This window comes from Strix aluco, chromosome 4 (assembly GCF_031877795.1).
Source record: "Strix aluco isolate bStrAlu1 chromosome 4, bStrAlu1.hap1, whole genome shotgun sequence".
Taxonomy (NCBI): domain Eukaryota; kingdom Metazoa; phylum Chordata; class Aves; order Strigiformes; family Strigidae; genus Strix; species Strix aluco.
The window spans coordinates 128,261,507-128,276,935 of record NC_133934.1 but is presented as its reverse complement, the minus strand read 5'-3'; the positions used below and the strand labels follow the sequence as shown (position 1 = coordinate 128,276,935).

General features: G+C 49.3%; 1 protein-coding gene across 5 annotated transcripts in view; it reads right to left on the bottom strand.

Annotated features, from left to right (window-relative positions):
* Window positions 1-5,025: 5,025 nt before the first annotated feature.
* FERMT2 (FERM domain containing kindlin 2) overlaps window positions 5,026-15,429 on the bottom strand; it is a 51,828-nt gene continuing 41,424 nt past the window's right edge. For 3 of the 5 annotated variants that reach the window (XM_074821116.1, XM_074821118.1, XM_074821120.1), the window contains 7 exons: window positions 12,889-13,013; window positions 11,558-11,664; window positions 10,973-11,194; window positions 8,699-8,719; window positions 8,065-8,189; window positions 7,697-7,838; window positions 5,026-6,377 (listed from right to left, as the gene is read on the bottom strand). In XM_074821116.1, the coding sequence (XP_074677217.1) occupies window positions 6,204-6,377; window positions 7,697-7,838; window positions 8,065-8,189; window positions 8,699-8,719; window positions 10,973-11,194; window positions 11,558-11,664; window positions 12,889-13,013 (916 nt within the window). In that variant the 3' untranslated portion in view covers window positions 5,026-6,203. The remainder of the gene's footprint in view (window positions 6,378-7,696; window positions 7,839-8,064; window positions 8,190-8,698; window positions 8,720-10,972; window positions 11,195-11,557; window positions 11,665-12,888; window positions 13,014-15,429) is intronic. The other 2 variants (XM_074821117.1, XM_074821119.1) reach the window with 1 other exon arrangement.

The window sequence follows — 15,429 nt, the reverse complement described above, 5'->3', positions numbered from 1 at the left end:
CTGCTCCTGGGCTGGATGTGGGGAGCACAGCCGGGGCGTGCCAGTAGCTCCGGTGGGATAAAGCACTGCGGGTTGTGTGTGAGGAGACTCGACACCACTGCAATTCCCCCCTGGCCCCTCCAGCTTGCTCCTGAGCTGAGCCAGTGCCTCCCTCTGGGATGTGTCCCCAGGCAAGGGACAAAGGGGAGCAATTCCCAGCCAGGATCGCTGGCGTGAGTCAAATTTCTAACCCAGATCCTCTTCCATTTCTTTTACGCCTCCTTTCCCAGGCAGGAAATCAAAGCCCAGCTTGCTCATTAGGGGCTGACCAGCTGCTGACCAAAAGCCCCCCCCCCCCAAAAAAAAAACCCCAGAGCAAATGCTTTATTTGCTCAAACTGCTGCTTTCTCAGAGGAGGGGGAGTGGGAGTCCTCCAGCCAGAGGCTTCCCACCAGCCGGGGATCTGCGGCTTTGCTGGGAGCCAACAGTGCAGGGGAGTTCCATTTCCAGATCTTTGTCTTAACTATGGATGAAAGAGAAAACTTTCCCAATGATTTCAGTATCTGTCAGGTTCTTGCATACTTGAGTCGCTGTGAAATATGGGGTTGGCCTTTCCGAGTCACTTGGGTTCTAGCAAAATATTTTGATGCTCCTGTGTCGAGCTGAAAAAAGAAACATACACCCCCCCCACCCCCCAAAGTGCAAACGCTGCAGCCTTTTATGCCGATCAGATAAAACGCTGATCAAACCGATGTAAGCTCCCTGCCAGCTTTTTCAGGGTGAATTGGGCATGTTGGGTTTTTTAATTCTTCTTAAACTGGTGTTTCCCACCCTCTCCTTCCCCAGCCCATCAGCGTGGCTGCACCCGGGTGAGTTTTCAGCTCCCACGGGGAAGGTCCGGGTTTGCATCTCCGGGCCATTGCAGAGCCGTGGCCTCGATAACACCCTGGGAAATGTCCCCGTTTGTGTCCTGCAGTTATGAAAACCAGACGGGGGAGCTTAAGAGAAACTAAAGGAGCAGTTTCAGGGAAGGGGGCGGGGGGAGACTCAAGCCTGAAATATGTCGAACAGCTGGAGGGATGCAGGGATTTCAAAGGGAAGGCTGGGATGCCAATCAAAACGGGAGCAGGCGTGAGGCCGGGCTGCCCAGACCACATTGCACTGGTGCTTACGGGAAAAGATGCAAGTCAAAAGGCACTTTTTTTTTTTTTTTTTTTTTAAATCTATAACATCCAGCAGATATTTATAGATCTTTTATCTCTTTAGTGCCTTGGTGCCACAAATAAAAGCATACAGTGCTTTTATGATACTTAAAGCAAACAAATAAAAACCCCACCAGTTTCCAGAAAGGTTTTGAGCCGTGCGAGCGTGGTCACCTATCAGTCTGAATTTAATTACACTGATGAAGTTGGTGCCGCTGCTGAGGGCTTTGGCTCTTCACCATCCTTTCCTGCATCAGAGATGAGGGTTAATACACCCGGGAAGCGGGGGTTTCTCGGCAGCAGGCAACTCACATCTGCATGTGGTCTCCTCTCTGGGCTAGATCCTGGCTGGCGGTGGCGACGCCTGGTCTGGGTTTCCTGCATCCCTGGTCAACACCAGGTAAATCTCTGGAGCCCCTGAGTCACCCTGGGGGTGCCCAGGGCCCCTCTCTGCCGACTCATGCAGCACACGGGGCAGGTCAGGATAAAACAAGTAGGACTGGATGATCTTCAAGGTCTTTTCCAACCTAGATGATTCTGTGATTCTGTGAAAAGATGCTCACTGGGCTCCCAGCCCTCGATGCTTGATAAAACAAGAGGCTTGGAGGGGCCAAACAAGGCAGAGGAAGGCTCTCACATTCCCCCAGTGGTGTAAGCACTGGGAATTTGGGAGATGCCTTTGCACCCAGCTGACCCCAGGGAGCTGGCATCGGCCACCCGGGAGCCCTTTCCTGCCCCGAAGGCTGGAAAGTCCCCAACGTGCTTCCCGCAGCGCTGAGGCGCTGAAATGACTCATCCAGTTTGGTTTTACTATGGATTAATTTGAGGAGCTTTCTTCAGCCCCTGACCGCTGCAGGAAAGCCCCACTGCCTGGGGTGGCCATCCCATGGCAGGAGGAACAGAGGAGATTTTTGGAAACCAGCCCCGTGCTCCCACGTGTCCTGGTTGTAAGCAATAACCTAGCTCCTTTTATAGTGGTTAGGGGTCATTTTGTGTTATTACCCCCCCAAAAAACAACAGCTTCCCCAAATATCCTCTTTCCTCGATTCACAGTGGCGGAATGTGCCCCCATACCCAGGCCATGCAGCTCTCACCCCCCCTTGCTGCAGGCAACAGCCCAGTTTGGAGATATTTCTTTTTTTGCTTTGTTTTTAAAATCTCCACGGGTCTGCGAATCTCTCCCCTGTACAAACTTCTGCTGTTCCGGCTTTAAAACCTCTATGTGACTTGTCCATCTGCACGGTATTAAATTACTTGGGGCTTAAAAAGCTGTATGAATCCTAGCCGACACCCCAGCCGATGCCTTGCTCAGACAGGCATGCAAATCCCCTGCGTGCATTAAGTGAAGTGGTTTTTCACCCTGGCAGCCGGTTTGCATCAGTACCTTTCGGTGAAGTGATTTATTTTTTCCTTTCCGCCCCCCTTAAGGTCCTAGAGCAGGGTCAGCAAGGGAGGAGCATCCATCCCCCTGGCCTTGCCCGCTGTAGGGCTGGAGTAATCCCGTCTTCAGGCACCTCTGCTGCTTGTTTTGGTTAAACGGGGGTTTAACCAGCCTTGTTGGCTCTGAGCCTCCCTCCCCATCATGTGCTTATCAAAATAGTTCGAGATAATTTTTTTTTTCCCCAGGGTAGCCACCAGTTTATGGATGCCAGACAGTTACTGCTCTTCTTCCCCAAGGCTGAGTCACCCCAGGGCGCTGCAAACACCCACGGGCTGGTTTTGCTTTGGTTTTGGTTTTAATTTGGTTTACTTTGTTGTTTACCCTATAGGGTCAACCACAGCCAGATTTCACTGCATCAGCAGAATAAACCTCTGCGTCTCCCTTCAGCGCTGGGAACCAGGATTTGCATTGCCTCGGCTTGCCAAGACCCTCCTCATCCTCCGCTGTTGGCTTTAATGCCCAAACACCCCCAAAGTCACCCAGCCTCTGACACTTCTCCCCAGCACATCCCTGGAAACCTTCTGCACCCACCACATCCTGGTTTCCCTTTGACTCAGCACTACCCCACCGGCGATGTCTGATGACTACGGTCCTCGTTGCCCTCGTGCCGGCTTGCTGTCGCTGCCGCATGTCCCTGGGGTGGGTCATCCATCCCCTCCCGCGGCTCCAGCTCTCACCACCTCCTTCCCCAAACCATCTTGTGACGTGCTCCTCGTGCTCCCTCCTCACCCCATGTCCATTCTCAGCCTTTCCCACCCGTGCTCTATTTTATCCGGTGTTTCTCCAGACTTTAGGTAAACCACAGATTTTCTTTTTTTTTTATCCCCCTGCCTTCTCCACTCCAACAGCTCATTTTCATTTCCATCATTTCATCCGAGGAGAAAGGAAAGACATCTTAGAAAACCCAGCAGCCTCCTTCAGATCACCTTGAAGCCCCCTGCAACCCCCTTGCTGCTTCCCAGAGTCCTGCAAGCACCCGCACCACTCCCTGCTTCCCACCCAGCTTCTCCTGGCTCCCATCCTCGGGGGGCCGCGCTGGGAAGGTCTGCGGTCGAAAGCAGCCTTCCCATGCCCCTTCCCCGACCTCCTCTGCTTTTCTGCTCAGCATTTCCTGTCTTATTGCCTCCCCCAGCTGCAAAATCAGGCCCTGATTTGGCGTAGCAGAGCCCTGTGGAGGTGGCTGGGGATGGACAGATCCGGGGGGGGCGCATCGTCTCCCCCCACACCTCTCCACATTACACCTCCCCATCCTGCATAACCTCAGGCTATGAAATAGCAGGTAAATATTTTTCAGTGAGCCATCCCCACCACACGCCCAGCTTTGGTGCTATTTCAGGCCAGGCATGTTTTTTTTTATTGCCACGCCTCACCTGCTCCTGCATCCAGCCAAAATCCCGGCGCCGTTTGCCAGAAGCGTGCACGCCGCTCCTCTGTTCGTGTGCCTGGAATTGCCGGGCAGCAGGGAGCTGCCAGCACCCAAAAGAACAAACTCGTGGGCATGGGACAGGGTTGGGAGCATCCCTGGCATGTCCCCAGCACACCTCTGCCCCAGCCACAGTCCCTTTTGTGCTGGGACACAGTGGGAGGAATTACCCAGCACCATCGGGCCACCCCTTCTCCGTGCTTTTATGGAGCAAGAGTGCAACCCATCCAAGAGCACATGGTGCAAAAAATAGAGGATTGCTGCAGAAATGCAGCAGTGATGGGGAAATGCATCAGTTCCTCAGAGCATCTGCTTGTGAGGGAGCAAATTCAGCTTGTGCCCCGGGATGATGCTGCAGGCGCTGCTGTCGCCTGCCCCTCTCTTGTCCCCCCAGACCTGGAGGTGACGGCGAGCAGCCATCCTCACCCACGGCTGGACCCCCTTCCCATCCCTCCTCACCTCCCTCCGGCCCTGCTGTGGCTCTGTCCTGTAGTGTGGGGATAACCCAAAGCTGGGAGCTGGACCAGCAGCATCCCTGGCCCCAACCTCGGGGTGTTTTTGGGCACGGACAAACCCAATTTCATTTCACTGCCAATTGAAAGGCTGAAATACAGCATTTTAAGCCTGATTTGCAAACAGATCGATTTTCCTTTTTACCAATCGAGCCCAGCGTGCTGAGGCTGTTTAACCCCCCATCAGCAGACTTCAAATTAGGTGCTGGCATGTGTCCCAGGCAGCATCCTTCCCCGCATCCCCAGGCTGCTTCCCCACTGTCCACCCAGCCAGGGGATGGGGTCAATGCTGCTGCCTTAGATTCTCCTGGCTCATCCTTGTATTTTGTTTTGGTTTTTGGTGGCATTTTGTTTTGGCAAGCTGGGGCTGAGGCAGCGGGCAGGAGCGTGGGGTGGCTGTATCATATGGGAGGTATGGCTCTGCTGTAGCACAGTTGAACCTCAGAAACTAGGAGTGGCAGCTGAATATTAAATAAAAGATTTGACTTTTATTTAAAATAAAATGCATTTATACATAATCTTGAAACCACAAGACTATAGGAACGCAACACTGGTTATTCCTCAGCATTAGGTGGGGCAGGAGATCCCTCCCCGTTAGCGTTAATGCGATGCCGGCTTAACGAACGGGGAGGTCCTGGCCCCCTATATCAGTTATTGAGGGTGTTGTGGTGCAGCTCTGCACTCCCATTTAACTTAGATAAAAATTTACTGGACTGAAATTGGGGTTTTTTTGGTTTTTTGTTGTTTCTTGGTTACTCCCCGTACCCCTTACAGGCATACTATAGTTAATGCTGATACACCAAATCTATGCAATATTCTAGCTGGCTTGTGAGACTAGTTAAAAAAACTGTACAATTTTATAAAATTTGTGTTTTTTACATTAGTTACACAAAACCTATACTTCATAGACCTTTACTTCATATTGTAATGAAAAAGTTTGCATATCATAGGCAGAACAGTGACTATGCTGGTGAATACTAAAAGTGTCATAATACAATATGGTGTAAAAATAAAATAAAATTAAAAAAAGACAATATAAATGATTATCAAAAGGCAAGTTAACAAATAAAACCAAGCTATAACAGACTAACAGAAGATCATCTTCGAGGCCACACGCAACTTATCTTCAAAGTCATGTCAGGCACCTGTAGCAGTCCTGGCGCATGTAGTGTGAAAGGAGAGATGGCAATTCTACTTATGGGTAGGACGACTTCAAAACAGGTCAAATGTACAGAATAAAAAACACAAAAAAAAGAAAGAAAACACTCATGCATTAAACATGATAAATAGACTTCATATAGGTTAAGCCCTGGATGGCTTTACAAGAAGATGGCTTAGAGTTCTCTTAGAAAATCGGGTATTTTAAGTCAGTCAAATCTTATCCTGATCTGCCCAGATTCTGTATCTAAAGGCCAGTGGCACAATCACCTGGCCCAGACACAGTCTTGTTATAGCAAATTAACAGAAGTGCTCATTAGTGCACACAGATTAACTGGTCTGGTAATGCAAAAATTTTCATGATAAAAAAAAAAAAAAAGATACATTTCAAGCTTACTTTATTAAGCAGCATATTTCAAAGAACAGCTTTTTAAAGTTAAATATTAATATGGCCATAGGGTTTCCTCTCGGTGTACAGTACGTGGGACTCACACCCAACCACTGGTCAGTTTGTAGAACATCTCTTCATCTAAACTCTCGTTCTGATCTTTCGCTCGCGTCGACAAGAAGATGTAGCCGCCGATGAACTCGTGAACCACTTTGCAATCCACCTCCGTGCAAATGAAGGACACCCGAACGTCATCTGCAAACTCCACCGTCACCTAGAGGGCAAAACCACAGGGGTTAGCCTCACCGCTCTTCCTTTCTTACCTTTTTTTTTTTTTTCTGTTAACCCAGATGTGTTTTCCGTTGCCTAAGCAAAATCCAGCAATGTAAATGATGATATGGATTCGTTGATCCTTATGGCTCCCTTCCAACTTGAGATATTCTAGGATTCCATGACGCAATTTTTGTTCAAATGTTTAGATACAGAAATACCTTTTATTGCCTTTTTTATTAACATATTTTTATTTAATTTTCTATTTTATTTATTTATTTATTTAATTCTCCCATGACTCAGAGATAAATACCAAGCGTGTTTGCACTTCTCATCAGTGAGCACATGGTGACATCTTTGCTTCAAGAGAGAAAAATCGGCCACAGACCTGCTGAGGAGGGCTGGGATTTCTTTCCAGTTTTCCCTGCAAGTGTATTCTGATTTTGTAAATTGAAGTTTGGCCATAGAAATGCTTTATGAGAGCTCGTTTTGGAGTGACTGAATAGACTGTCCATTTATTGACACCCATTATTTTTTTTGTCCCCCCATCACTGACAGCTCTGCGGGAGGGACGGGGATTCCCAGCAGAGTATCTGCGCTGAATAATTGGAATATCGGGGCTTGCAACTGGGTTGAAACAAAGACTCTGAGGCAAAGAAGGGACTGAATAATTTCTCCATCAATTCTTAATGAGCCGCAAACAGCAGGAGAACAGCCCTCACATATCCCTGGCAATTTTAATTAGGTGTTCCGCCAAAAAGGAGCACAAAAAGTTTGTGCATCTGAATGTAACGGTTTGGTAAAAGCCCATCTCAGAACCTAGGGAAGTGTCTACTCTTGCTTTTCATTACTTACACGAAAGCCTAAGCTGTACTGCAAATAAAAGGAGTTTTAGTATGGATAAGGCCCAGTACATTTATGTTATTGGTTAGGATCAAGCCCGAGCACCAGTTCTGAAGTTCGATTTTATTTACCTGCCTTTGAGTGGGTGTTCAGAGACTGGAGAAAATCGTTACGCATTAAGTGTGTAACTGCCTGTGTTAAAGAAAGATTCAGGGTTCTTTTCTTCTTTTTAAGGCTCATACTCAACTCCACCAGCAGTTAGGACAAGCTCTGCTAGATCTCCGTGGAGGGTGGAAGAGCAGGGAGGAGAAACGATATTACCTTAACACAGCTGGATGGGCCACGCTTTAGAAAACAGCGACGGGAAAAAAACCTGACTTTTTAAACGCTGACTCACAAAAGCCGACTTAAAATAAACCCGAGAGCAGTGCCGCCGTGCAAGCTGGGGGGAAGCGGCCGAGGTGTAAAACACCGGCTCACCATTTTAATCTCCCAGTTCACGTTCCACTGCTTCATGTTGCTGAACCGCCAGGTTTTGACGGCGTCACCCGTGCTCGCGTCCATCCGTATCAGCCGGTTGTAGGCGATGCCGATCAGCTCCTCCTTCTTGCCCCCCTGGAACCTGCGACACGGCGAGGGATGAATAAATGCGCGCCTGCCGTCCACGGCCACGCGTGTTAAATGCGGCGGCTGAGCTAACTTATAACATCACTTCTATAAGTTGAGGCAGTTAATGCTTTTAATTTCAGTTCCAGTGCAACTTCCACCTAAGGATGTGCCGCCTATTTCATGTATAGCGCATATTTATTCATGAAATTCCTCCCGTTCTGCCCAGCAGACCCACCAACCTTGCAATGAAATGAGTGATGCCGAACTCCGGCAGCGACTGCCAGGCTTGAATAAACCGCATCTTTGCCTCGATGAGACTCATCTGGGCGACGTTCTGGTGGGCTTCCAGGATGCGTGCTGTGATCTGCGGGCGGCGAGACACACCGGCTTTAGGCGAGGGGGCTCGTTAGTGGCATCACGACCGCCACGCCAACGGGTAACGACTCGGGAGGCGTTTGGGAGCCAGCGCGGTTATGAGCGACGCAGGTGATCGATAATTTCTACCCTGAGGTCTTATTTCAGCTATGACTGCTCAAACCCTGCGACCGCGGCTGATAAACGTGGAGCTGCTTTTGCTTCGTATCTCCAGACATATAAAAGCAAATATAGATCTGAGCTGTCTGGAGGTAAAGAGTGCTCAGGCTCAGTTAGTTTAATACGCAGGATGTGAGCAAACGGCGGGGCAAATTTCGGGTGTAGGGTTTCTACATAAATCACTGGGGACCGTTATAAAAATCAAACAGGGCCCAAGTTTCTCCAGGGGGGTGTGGGTTTTGTTAGTTTTTTCATTGCTGCTCTCCAAACCAAAGGGGTTCTAGACTATTTTAAGTTTTATCTTAAATTTATCTTAATTTTATTGTTGCTGTCACTTACCAAGTCTCTTACATAGCCTGGCTGTAGATGGCAAGGCGAAAAAAAAAAAAAAAAAAAAAAAGAAAAGGAGGCAGAAAGAAAAAAAAGCAATCAGAAATATGGCAACAAAGCAAAGAAAAAGTGTAAATTAACTGCAAACCAAAGTTCAAGCAAAAAAAACCACATGCACAATTTCTTAGGCAGAAAAGCAGCCAAAGTGAACGTAAGGACGGAGAAGGGACAAGCGAGCAGAGATTTGCTGCTCGTGCCAGCCCCGCCTGAGCACCGGTGCGATCCTGGCTGGCAGGCACCGTGTAGAGATGGTTTTGGTCCTGAGCTGGTTTTGGTCCTGTTGGTGGATGAAGGGGAGGGTGAAGCTGCCAGCTCAGAGGAGAATCCTTCTCCTCACGCTCCTTCCCACACCTCTGCACAAACTCAAGCCCACTTACTCGCAGAGAAGCTCAACAGGAAGCTCACCATGGGCCGTGAGCTCAAGAGCTCCTTTTATTTGAGATATGCAGCGAAATCATGGGGATGCTGCTTGGGGTAACAACTGGCTGGAGGGCAACATCAGCCAGGTTTCCTGGGGATGCATCTGCTCTTGCAAGCTGGCTGGACGTTGCTCTGACACCGAACCCCAGCAAGGCACCTGAGAGCTGTGAATACGCTTATTTTGGGTTGGTTTTGGGGTTTTTTTGCATTTAGGGTTTGATGCTCCCCAAACCCAACCTGCCAAACCTATGCTGCTGCAACTGTATGTGGAGACAAACACCCCCCGAGCAGCTCTGGGGCTGCTGTGGGACCAAGCGCCTCTATAAATCTTCCAGCAAGGCCCACTATCAGTTCCCATTTCAGCACCGTTTGTGGGCTGCACGACCTCTTCCTCCTCCTCCTCCTCCTCCTTCTTCACCCATGCCGGGGTGCGGAGGGACCCTTGCAGCTGAATTCCTTGCATTCCCACAGCCTCCATCGCTCCGTGTCCCTCCCAGCCGTGCCAGCACGCGTGCCGCCGCCGGCAAACACCCTCCACTGCTGCAAGCTCTGCCTCCGGCCATACAAAAAAAGCCTAAATCTGCTGTTTAGCCGATGTCTATGGGGGACCCAGCGTTTGCATCGCGGCCGTGGGCCTGGCTTGGAGCAGGGCGAGGGCTTGTGCCTGCCCCCACAGTTTGACAGAGGTTATTTTTATAATGAGGATACCTGCACGGTAAGCAAGTTCTGCGAGCTAGTATTTTTCCAGGTGCCTCCACTTTACTGAGTTCAAGCCTAGAAGGTATTATATATGTAAAAATCGTCTATTTATGCAGCCTCTCCTCCATCCAAGTGGATATAAAGGCTTATTCAGAGGAATAATAAGGGCTATATAAAATATAACTCCACTGCCAGGAAATCATCGTGCAGTGCCAATAAAAAGTTATATTTTTCCTGCTTCTCTGACTTGCAGCCTTCTTCTGGGTTTGGAGAAATCGTATCTAGCCACAGCCAGGCCGAAGCACACAGGCTGCGAAGCTACAGCTGAATCATTAAGTCACTGAAAGGCCACGGAGCAATGCCTTACTTATTTTTGCCGCTGTCCTGGCATATAATGTCTTTCAGAAAGTCACGCATTTATTTCCAGCGCAGAACAGTTCAGCCCTGTCATGCACGGATCGAATGTAGCATTGGGAGTTCAAGCACAAGTCACAGCAACTCAAAATGAAGCAATGTTTCAAGGACTGGCATTTGGAAGTAGTGGAAAAGCAAAGAGAGAAATATGCAAACCACGTTACAGCCAAGTCTGGATAAAGCACTGCAAGCAACTGCAACTCCACTGATCCTGAGGATTTCTGCCCGGATTCTGTGCAAGGGAAGGGGTTTTAATCCCAGCACCGGGGACTGATTTCATCTCATCGCTGCTACATCTGCGCGGGGAGAGACAGGGGCAGCCGACCCATGCTTTGCTGCACCGTCCCTTGGTACCAGCAGGAGCAAAAAAACCATTCCTCCCATTTTAAACCATTCCCCGTGTTTTTAAAATAAATGAAAATAAATTAAGAATGTATTTAAAACAAACGGTTCCCTGCCGCTGAGGCTGTGTACATGCATAACAATACAGCAGAGTTAAGGTCGTGGGTGCCATCCCCAGGTGCTGGATCGAAACCACCCATTTCAGTCGGCATCTCGTTTTAGTAACCGCGTGCATCCGATTAGGTGCCAACATCCGAAACACGCAGTGTTAAACGCCGGCTCGGGTGCACGCTCAGCCCGCTCCACACCACCACCGCCGCCGCGCCGGGAGAGTGGGCGAGCACCTACCTGCTTGTTCTTGTACTTTTTCAGGTAGCGAGGAGAAACCAGACACTCGGGATTAATGTCGGTGGTGATTTGTTCCGGGATCAGCTGCGGGTCTGGGTTCAAATGCTGCATTTTCAGGAAGGAGAGGATGTTCTGTACTTCCATGCCGTAGGAGCTGTCAGCCATCGTCTTGCCCTTGGAGGCCAGGCGGCAGGCGGCCATCCAGCTGGCGTACTGCGTCTCCTGCCCCCCCCAAACAGAGACCCATGCCTGTCAGAGCCGTGGGGGTGCCACCTGCCCCCCCTTTTCCCCCAGTAAAACTCCAGGGAACCTTTATTTCCCTTCCAGCCCCAGGAGACTCAAGCGTGCACAAAGACAGGCTCGTCTTTGTGCCAGCCAATGTGTAGACAGAGGGACAAAGCCAAGGAAGAGCAGGGGCTGATTTTCTACCCCAAATTCATTTGCGTGCTCTGAACATCGAGATCAGATGCATTTGAGCGCATTTTGTACTTTTTTTTAATTAACACCAGCTACATGGCACATCCGAGCACGAGCTGATGCCAGGCAAAGGGCGAAGAGACGGCTGGTCCAAGCGATAAAACTTACGTTATCGCAACGAAGCCAGATTTCATTCATTCCCTCCGCCACCGGAATCAGAAGTTTGATGTTAAACTTCTGACCAGAGATGTTCACATCAGGGGTAACTTCACATCCTGCAACGAGAGAGCCAGTGTTTAACAGAGGTGTGAAGAAGTACGCTTTTAAAAAGGGGAGGGGGAAAAAAAAAAGAAAAAGGAAAAGAAAAAGCAAAGCAATGCAACTAAAGGGTGTCCGACAGCATCTCAGTGCTGCAAAGGTCTTGCATCACATCTCCGATGGGACAAACACTCTACATAGCAGGGACAAAAACTGTCAGATGTCTCTTTTTTCAAAGCGACAGGGAAAAAGGGGTAAAAAAGCAAAACCTATTCTGAAAGCAATGAAGTCAAAGCTATGCGCACCCACAGAATTCATCTCATAGATCCTGCCCGGCCTCACGAATGGACCCAATGGCTGGCAAACACCCTCTGTCCCCAAAATTTTCATGAAAGGGTAGGAAAAGGTGGCTGGATGGGTGCTGACTCTCACCCTGAAACCCCTATACATTATTTCAGCTGGGCATATCGCTGGTACAGGCAGTGGCGAGGTGTGAGCATCCCGCTTTCGGTGTCTGGAGAGAACTACAAGCGGTTGTATAAACACCAGGGGGTGATGAACTGAAGCAGCCACGTTAGCCCGGGCGCTGCTTCAACGCCGCCTCCGAGATTTTTTAAAAGTGCCGTCACAGCAGATATGTCAAAAGCTCCCAAAAAGGTCCTGCGGGCTGGGCTTTGCTCTGACTGCAGCCCGAGGTCACTTGGCACCACATCTGCTCCTGCCTCCACGGGAAAAAAAAATGAGCTCTCTGCAGTTTGGTGGCTGCTGGAACAGGAATGTTTAACTTGACATAAGAAAAGACAGCAGCTGTAGGGATTTAAAAATTCATGTGCAAGGCTCACAGGGAGCGCTTGAGGCTGCTCACAAGCGGCACCGGCGAGAGGAGGAAAAAAATGTAAAGGCAGCAGAGGAAGAGAATGGTCTGTTCTCTCCAGCTCAAACTTATTCTCTGCCGTGGGAGTTATTCTTTTGGATAGCCACGACAAAATGAGCAGCAAGTTGTTCCCCCATGCTACTGGGGGGCTGGCAGTGCTTCCCCTTGGGGTCACACGTACCACGTACTCACTTCCTAGAAGTCTAATTATATGCCATGCTATCAAACCCAGTCACCCTCATTCCTTTCAACATATTCACCCACCCCGAGGATAGCAAGCCAAGAAGATAAATCAGTGGGAAAACAAGGCGCAAGAGGAGCAGCCTATTACTGGAATAAAATGCAACGGTGCTTATGCTTCTCTTACCTCTCAGGTTCATCTGGTGTGCAGGAGTCCCGTTGGCTTCCTCTTTGCTTTTATAGCAGGAGATAGAGGTATCTTTGAAGGTGCACCAATACGGCTTGTAGCCTTTCAACGTCAGCTTCTTGGGCCTGCCAGACAGGTAGAGGGACGTTACATTTGGTTTAAGCTCCTAAACCAAACTGCCGCACCAGGAAACTCATTTCATCCTTGGAAAACCTGGGGTCAGCAGCCTGGGGTATGCGCGCCCCTGGGAAAGTCGCTGCCTGGGAGCTCAGCTATCACTCACCATCCTTTCACTGCAATGTTGGGTCAAGAAATTGAGCTGCAATTGCAAATTTGGTCTCTTTGATCCCACGGAGGTCCCACTAACTTGGGGCAAGGCGGGGGGAGCTAGAGAACTGTATTACAAAAATAGACATGCCCACGAATCGCTGCAGAATACGCCTCTTCGCCTGCCACATTAAATTGGAACCATTTTGCTCAAGCTCTGAAAGGAAGCTGTACTTCTAAAAGACTTCTCAGTCAAGCACATGCACGACTACACTTGTTTTCTTTTTAAATACTCCACTTCGCGTCAGAAAAGGTTCAGTTCTTTTTGGTGGAAAACACGGATTTTGCTCGACTCTGCAGAAGAACTGATACCCTGGCAAGCCTGCAGCAAAGCAAAGTGGCCACCTGACATGGTGGTACCCTGAGTCTGCTCATCCCACCACGAGCCCAGGACCTTTGTAGAGCTGCAAGCTTCTGATTTTTCTTAACTCCTCCTAATTTCTGAACTTTAATCTGCAGTTTCTCACTGCATCGCATTTCTCTTATCTCCAGTCCCAGAAAGAGCTGCTGAACCCTCATCTGGAGGGATCAAATATGCGACGGCCCCAGTTGCTTGTCCTCAGGGCTCTGCACTTTCATTTCCAAGCAAAAAGCGTTTTGGGGGCTGCTTGGGGTGTGTGGGTCAGGAGGAACTTGGGGTGGTGGGAGAGAAACACGGCGTCTGCCTGAACCTCGCTGCTCCCACACCTCTGATGGGACGTCTGAGCTCGGGGCTCTGCTGCCTCCTCCTGCCTTTGCTGGTTCTCCTCCTCCTAAAGCCCTGGCACACACAGCTCTGCCCTGTGCAAACTTTATAACCGCAGTTTCCTTTGGAAGCTGCCTCCCACTACAGAAGGAGTCCCCAACCTCCAGCCAAGCCATCCTACATGTGCATGTTTTTCCATCCTTCGCTTTGCATCCTTCGCTAAAGATGCTTTAATGCATCTTTACTGTCTTGAGCTTTTTTGGGGGCTTCTTTAAATTGCAGGCAGGGCATTTTGGTTGGCACGGGCAGTAACGTGGCTGGCAGGGGAGACAGAAACATCCCGAGTCTCTGCAGCAACGCCAGGCATGTATAGGGACATATATACAGGACTTACATATAAGGCAGACTAGGGAATATTGCAGCTCCTCCCCAACTGAAGTCTGACAAGAGGCACGTCCGAAGCTGGGCCAGCTCCTAACACTGCATCATTTATTTGGGTTTCTGGCAGTAAAATTCTGCCCAGCCCTCATTTTTAGAAGAAAATGGCAATTCTGTGCTTCCCCGCCGCGGCAGGATAGCCTCAAATCTCAACCCTGGGGTTCGGGCTTGCACCGGGTGAAGAACCGGCAGCTTCTTGCTGCTCCATCTCTTGCCCCACCAACTGGTGCATCCAATTTACAAGCAATTAGCTCCTCGAGTCATGCCTAATTTTACTGGCAAATGAGCACATCAAAACAAAGAGAAAGTTGTTTGTTTGTTTGTTTGTTCAAGGGGGGAAAAAGCACCCACTCGCATGCAGGGCACAGGCTGCAGCCCTGAAACTTTGCCCCGGTTACGACAGACCACAAGCCCAGATGGACAAGGAGACCTTATTAATTCATCTTTGGAGGGGGGGAGAGGGAGAAAGAGTTTTTCAGAACAGAAGTGCTAGGTTCTGGCTCCAGAACCAAACAATTAATAAAATAAAGGCTTGTTCCAAAGCTATTTTGCTGCCTACAGCTTTTCTTCTATATCCTATAGCTATGCTGTGAAATCTCATCATTATTTCCAGTTTCCAGAACTTTCACCGTAACCCTCGCCGCAGCAGGCAATAAATTGCAAAAGATGGTCGTGGCTGCCAAAATGTTACTCAAAGTCCAGACGCTGCCGTTCCCGGCTTCCACGTACCACCATCCAAGTCAAAGCAAAATTAAAATAACTCCTAAATCCTGAGTGAGCTGACAGAGGAGCACAGTCAGCTTAACCTGCTCCTCTTGGCAAGGAGAGGGCAGATAGACCAGGATCCTGGCTGTTTATAATTCATCAAGCCTCTTGCAAACCAGGAGAAGTATTTGAGCAAGGTTTCTAGGTTTCACTCCTAATTTTAGGATGGCTTGATTATCTTCTGGACGTTAATTATGTTAGAGAAATATCCCAGCACATGCTGCTCTCCCAGAGGGATGCGTAACTGCTGGGGTGGCAAAGTGGGAAAACACCCTGGGTTTTATATTTAAGAACTGATCAACTTCAGTATTGAAGATGTCGAATAG